General features: G+C 39.3%; 1 protein-coding gene across 1 annotated transcript; it reads left to right on the top strand.

Annotated features, from left to right (window-relative positions):
• The first annotated feature begins 2892 nt into the window (after nt 1-2892).
• Nucleotides 2893-3843, top strand: LOC109569005 (olfactory receptor 52M1-like). Its single transcript, XM_019974343.2, has one exon. The coding sequence runs from the start codon at nt 2893-2895 to the stop codon at nt 3841-3843; it is 951 nt and encodes a 316-aa protein (XP_019829902.2).
• The last annotated feature ends 2764 nt before the right edge of the window (nt 3844-6607 follow it).

A 6607-nucleotide genomic window follows, 5' to 3' on the forward strand; every position in this document is an offset into this window, starting at 1 on the left:
TCAGTTACAATTTTATTGACTAAACTGGGTCTGGCACAAATCAAAGTTAGTGTTCGTGGGATGGACTTAAACCCAGATTTCTGTTTCTTTTATGATGAGATATTTTGACTACCCTGACTTTTAGTTATTAGCTGCTAAGTCACTTCAGTCGTGTCAGACTCTGTGTAACCCCATAGACAGCAGCCCAACAGGCTCCCCTGTCCCTGGGATTCTCCAGTCAAGAACACTGGAGTGGGTTGCCATTTCCTTCTCCAATGCATGAAAGTGAAAAGTGAAAGAGAAGTCGCTCAGTCGTGTCTGACCCTAAGCAGAAAGGAGCCTAGCACAATATCTTAGAGAATACCTCCAGATATTTTCCCTTTTGTTAGATGAAATTGTATACTGACCACGGGTCCTTATAAATCCCTATCTCTTCTACAATTCCTGGACTTGAGGAATCTTCACAGATGCCCCACATGACAGTGAAACAAAGGAAACTATTCCAGTTTGCAAGATATAAATGTCTACTCTACTCTCTGCTCTATAGTGAACAGTAAGAATATGGAGAAAGAAACTGTTGTCAGGTGCCAAGAGTCTCACCCTTTTTCATCCTTTCTACTTACCCTTTGCCACTGATTGCTGTTGTTTTATCACTCAGTCATGTCTGATTTTCTGAGACCCCAAGTACTGCCAGCCACCAGGCTCCTCTGTTCATGGGATTTCCCAGGCAAGAATACTGGAGTGGGTTGCCATTCCCTTCTCCATTATCATTGATAGTCTTATGAAAAATGGGTATACTGAGGCATCAAGATCCCTGAGGAAGTAACTTCACCTGTGTTATCACTTATTGGTATATTCAAGTACTCAATTCACACAACTGCTGAAGTCAGAGTTGATACAAAACAACACTTGTGAACCACTTTTTGGTTTTCATGAGCTTACTTACTTCTGGATCAGACATTGAGTGTTAAAAAAAAAAAAAAAATTGTGCATTGGAGCCTGAATGTAGAATCCATGAGGTTACACAGAGGCATTTCTTATGCTCAATTTGCTATGGAAATGTAACTGCTACTTATATTTTAGACATGAATAGTTTAAAATGTGCATGGACTTGAGGTGATAGGAGTGGTAAGAATTCAGAGATGTCTCTATATGAGTGCATGAGTAGGTAGTCAAAGAAGGCTTTGTAAAGGAGGAATGTTCTGGGATGGGACTTAATGCCTGGGTGGTGGTGAGATGTCTCAGAAATTGTAGCTGTGTGAAGAAAGTCACCATGATACCATGACACAAGTGTGGAAGTCTGACCTGTTGAGACTGATGTTGAAGCTGAAACTCCAATACTTTGGCCACCTGATGCAAAGAGCTGCCTCATTTGAAAAGACCCTGATGCTGGGAAGGATTGAGGGCAGGAGGAGAAGGGGATGACAGAGGATGAGATGGTTGGATGGCATCACCGACTCAATGGACTTGGGTTTGGGTGGATTCTGGGAGTTGGTGATGGAGAGGGAGGCCTGGCGTGCTGCAGTTCATGGGGTCGCAAAGAGTTGGACATGAATGAGCGACTGAACTGAATTGAACTGAATGGGAACCATGAGGAGAGCAAGCCCAAGACAGGACAAGACCCAAATTAGACCCTGTGCCCTCAAGTTCTGAACCCTGAGGATGTGACGTGATAGAAGCCATTGCTATTCTTAAGAGGTACCTGAGGGCCAGAAGAGCAAGACATGGACAAGGTGTTACAAATGATGGACAGTCATTTAATGCTGATCTTCCTGTCTCTTCAAAGAATAAACACCAAAAAGGATGTGGTCAGTAAAAAGGGTCGTCTTGACTGTTTTCTGTCAGTTTTTTTTTTTTTTTTTTAATCATGATGATCAGATAATGGGCAAATGTCCAGTGAGATTTGCTCATAAAAAGACGTACCTCATCTTTTACCTATCTCAAATTATAGATGATACCCAGATTCTCAGAAGGGTTAATAGAGTTTGTCCTTAATTTTCCTTAAGAAGGTTTACTCTAGCTGTTGTTCATCTCTCTAACCATGAAATCTGGGCAACCTTAAATGAGATATTTTCCTTTGAAACATTGGATCGTATGCCAGGTATCTTTTAAAGAAGCAATGGTTTGGTCAGATTGTTGAATCTAATTATTAAGCCACTAAAGAAAAGGGAATTGTATCTCACTAATATAATTCTGTAAGATTTTTAAAGCTATTTTTCAAAAGCAGAAAATACCCATACACAAAAAGAAAATTAAAATAATGTTTATATCCAAGATTGCTCATATATAAAACATATTTTAATAAAATTATATCATACTTTAATCTACCTCCTTCTAATCTATCATTCTTTAATCTACCCCTCACAAATGTTTACATCATATTTCAGTAATACATAAACACTGCTTTACTTTTGAGTACATTTTTCCAAATTTTCATTATAAAATAGGGAATTTCAAATAGCTAGCCAGTGTTATTGATGTTATTCTGTATACAGTGAAGAGAAGCATATGCAGGCATTAGGCCAAACATTACTACATGGATTTACATTTAATCACTGCACACTAAACTTTATATTTTCCAGTGTAGAAGTCCCTAAAATTGTTCATCCCCTTTGACCCAGTAATTTTGTTTGGGGGAACAATTTCCTAAAGGAAATGGAAGAGCATTTAGCAGTAGAAGTCATGAGCATACCTAGATATACTGGTGGGTGTTTTCAGGCATAGTCTTTTGTAAAATACATAATGTCAATTTTCAAGTAGGTTCTCAAAATTCTTCTTTATTGTAGGTTCCACCAGTGACCCAGAATGGAAATAAGATTCCAGTAGCCTACAGTTTCCAGAGGCATATCTGTCATAGGAGTAAATATCTAAAACTAAGAGCTCCTGTCCCTTAGATACTCTACAGTTTCAAACATGTTCCTGTCTAATAATGCCTGCTTGGTACCTACTTCTTTCTGGCTCACTGGCATCCCAGGGTTGGAATCTCTGCACATCTGGCTCTCCATCCCCTTCAGCTCCATGTACCTGGTGGCTGTGGTGGGGAATGTGACCATCTTGGCAGTGATAAAGTTGGAGCACAGCCTGCACCAGCCCATGTACTTCTTTCTGTGCATGTTGGCTGTCATTGACTTAGTCCTGTCAACCTCTACCATGCCCAAACTGCTAGCCATCTTCTGGTTTGATGCCCACCACATTGACCTGGATGCTTGCTTGGCCCAGATGTTCTTTATCCATTGCTTTGCCACTGTTGAGTCAGGCATCTTCCTTGCCATGGCTTTTGATCGCTACGTGGCCATCTGTAACCCACTACGCCATACCTCAGTGCTCACCCATACAGCAGTGAAACATTTGGGCTTGGCTGCTCTGCTCCGTGGAGTACTCTACATTGGACCCCTGCCTATGATTCGACTTAGGCTGCCCCTTTACCGGACCCAAATCATTACCCACTCCTACTGTGAGCACATGGCTGTGGTCACCTTGGCTTGTGGTGACACCACAGTCAACAACTTATACGGAATGGGAATTGGCTTCCTGGTATTGATCCTGGATTCATTAGCCATCACTGCCTCCTATGCGATGATTTTTAGAAAGGTAATGGGGTTGGCCACCCCTGAGGCTAGGCTTAAAACCCTAGGTACATGCAGTTCTCATATTTGTGCTATCCTTGTCTTTTACATACCCATTGCTGTGTCCTCTCTCACTCACCACTTTGGCCATCATGTCCCTCCCCATATTCATATCCTTTTGGCCAACTTTTACCTCCTCATCCCACCTATCCTCAATCCAGTTGTCTATGCTGTTCGCACTAAACAAATTCGAGAGAGACTTCTCCACATTCTAAAGACAGGGGCTCAATCCAAGTGAGTGTTCTGCATGTATGAGACATACAGATATTTAATGATGGCAGGAAAAGGCTCTGACCAGGGAAGCCAATGAAATAAGACCCCTATAACCAAGTCTTACCAGAGTTTTGGGGATAAGAGGAACACTAGAATATATTCTGTTTGACCATGGATTTCCAGAAATGAGAATACCTGAACTGTTTGAAAGAGGAAATCAGGGGCTTGAATTTTTGTACAATATTCCTTTTACTATTTGACTTCATAAAATTAAGCACAACAGACACAAGCATACAGACAACAGAAGGAGGATCATTTATATCTTTGACTTTTTTGGTAAAAGACTTCTGGTTTCTCTTTGGATAGAGTGTTTTGCATAGTTTCTGGAAGGTAAAAGTATAACTCCTGTGGGTAGTAGAATCCCATTCCAAGTCTCAGATCAATCATTCTAATTTTTCCAGACCTTTACAAACAGAATTTGTAAACTGTTTTAGAAGGGTGTGGAAGTCCTCAAGCCAGATCATTCTCCCATTTAAACAGACAAATGGAAATGCAATATCTCACATATCCTCATAAAAAAAGTTGACTGTGAGTGAGGAGGAAGAGACAGAATGATATTAGGAGATTCCATTTTGGAGGCTCTGAAATGGCATACATGAAGCACAGCAGCCAAACTGAAGTAAAATGACAGAAGCAAGAAGGTAACACTGGGATTATTCACTTGAAAAAGATGGGATATAGAACTGAGTAAAGGTGATAAGAATAAATATATTCCCAGTGGTAGATGCAAACCTTGATACAACTTTAGATATCCTTGGATAATTCTTATGGATAAGTTATCAAAATGAAATGTATGAACTTTATTGATCATAGAGGTTTCATCATGTGATGGCTACCTCAAACCTATATTTTGTGATAGCAAATGGAATGAAGCAATCTCACTCACTTATGGTATGTCCATTTTAGTTGATGTTTCAGGCTTTAAATCTAACATGCTCATTTATCCTTCAATTTCCATCCCACTACAAAAATTCAAAAGCTAGGGCTTCCCAGGTTGTGGTAGTGGTAAAAAAAAAAAAAAAAAAAAAAATCCTGCCTGCCAATGCAGGAGACGTAAGTCGGGGGTTCGATCCCTGGATGGCGAAGATCCCCTGGAGAAGGGAATGGCAACCCACTCTAGTATTCTTGCATGGAGAATCCCATGGACAGAGGCGCCTGGTGGGCTACAGTCCATAAGATTGCACAGAGTCGGACACGACTGAAGCAACTTATCATGACGAAGCCAACTTAACATATAATGAATCATCTTTGTATTTGAATGTATAAAGAAGTCAATAATTAAGCCAGAACTAAAATTCAAGCCTCATATATCAAAAAAAAAAAAATTTAAAATACCAGAAACTTTCTAAAGTTTAGCTTAACCCCCACACCCCAAGCCAGGTATAAATTTCTATTTCCTCAGGATATTATGCCTAAGCCTAAGGTTTGATTGGGAATATTTCTTTTTCATTATTTTGGTTGAAAGGTGGTTATTTCCCATCTCCTTATCAAGGGTCCTGGGGTTCAGTGCCAAAAGCAAATCTGTTTATCGGGGAAATATTGTGTTCTATGAACATAATTTTAATGCCAAATGTAATTTATCTGCTAACTTGTATTAGGAGTTGATGAAATTATACTATAAAATCAGAGTTAGAAGCTTACTTTATCTCCTGATCACACCTTGGGCTTTGAGAAAATAAAGAAAAATGTTATTTCCCTCAGCCTTGGTGTCACTGATGGCCATAAACAAGAAAATTTGTCACAGGATAATTCTTTGGCATTATGCAGGATAATTCTTTGGCATTTGCCAAAAGTCCATTTACACTATGAAAAGCAAAGTGTGTGTATGGAGGTACAGGGCTTTTAATCTGTACTTAATTGAACTTTCTAGCCAATATCCTCCGAAATCCCACAGTAAGGTGTTTCTCTACATATGACCTGTTAGTTCTACTATAGATTAAGACCAACTACCAGTAATCCCTAGTTTCTTTATACCCCATCATTCAATACTGTATAAAGATAAAGAAGAAAAATACTACCTGTATGTGAGCTTCTCCTCCATCCTAGGGACCACCATCCATGACAATACCCAGACCTATTAGATTCAGGATATGAGCTTAATTATAGTATTTAATTCCTTGTCAACTATAGTCGTGATTGAGCCCTTTCATAGTGAAAGGGTTATCTCAGGATAAGAGGAAAGATACCCTGGTGAATGTGGTATGAGTATGTGTTAAGTCCAATAACTGAATATCCCTCTTATTTCAAAGCCAACACCTTGTTTCTCCTTCACACAAATATCTTTCTTTTCTATTACCCATACTCAGGATGGAAATAAAATACACTATCATCACATTTTTAGTCTACAAGTCTGCATGGAAAAATAAAGATTGGGGAATAGTTAAGGGAAGAGGCATCATTATAGTTATTAAAGTGTTACTTGACACAAGTATTAATTTAAGAACCTGGGCTCTGGACTTAGAATAAAGGGTAGAGATGGATCTGAACCAGTAATTTCTAGACTTTGGATGTGCTGCACAATCTAAACTTCAGCCTCTTCTTAGAAATGGAAGTAATGAAAGTAGCTCCTCATGTGTTAATTATAAGAATATAATGAGATAATCAACTTAATATCCTGCATAGTTCCTGACACACAAAAAACTTGTCTTTTAAAAACAGTATTCTGTTGTATACTGCAAGGCCCATGGGAAGGGTAACAAGGCAGGAAGAGTAACAGGAGCAAGTTCTTG

Source organism: Bos indicus, chromosome 15 (assembly GCF_029378745.1).
Source record: "Bos indicus isolate NIAB-ARS_2022 breed Sahiwal x Tharparkar chromosome 15, NIAB-ARS_B.indTharparkar_mat_pri_1.0, whole genome shotgun sequence".
Taxonomy (NCBI): Eukaryota; Metazoa; Chordata; class Mammalia; order Artiodactyla; family Bovidae; genus Bos; species Bos indicus.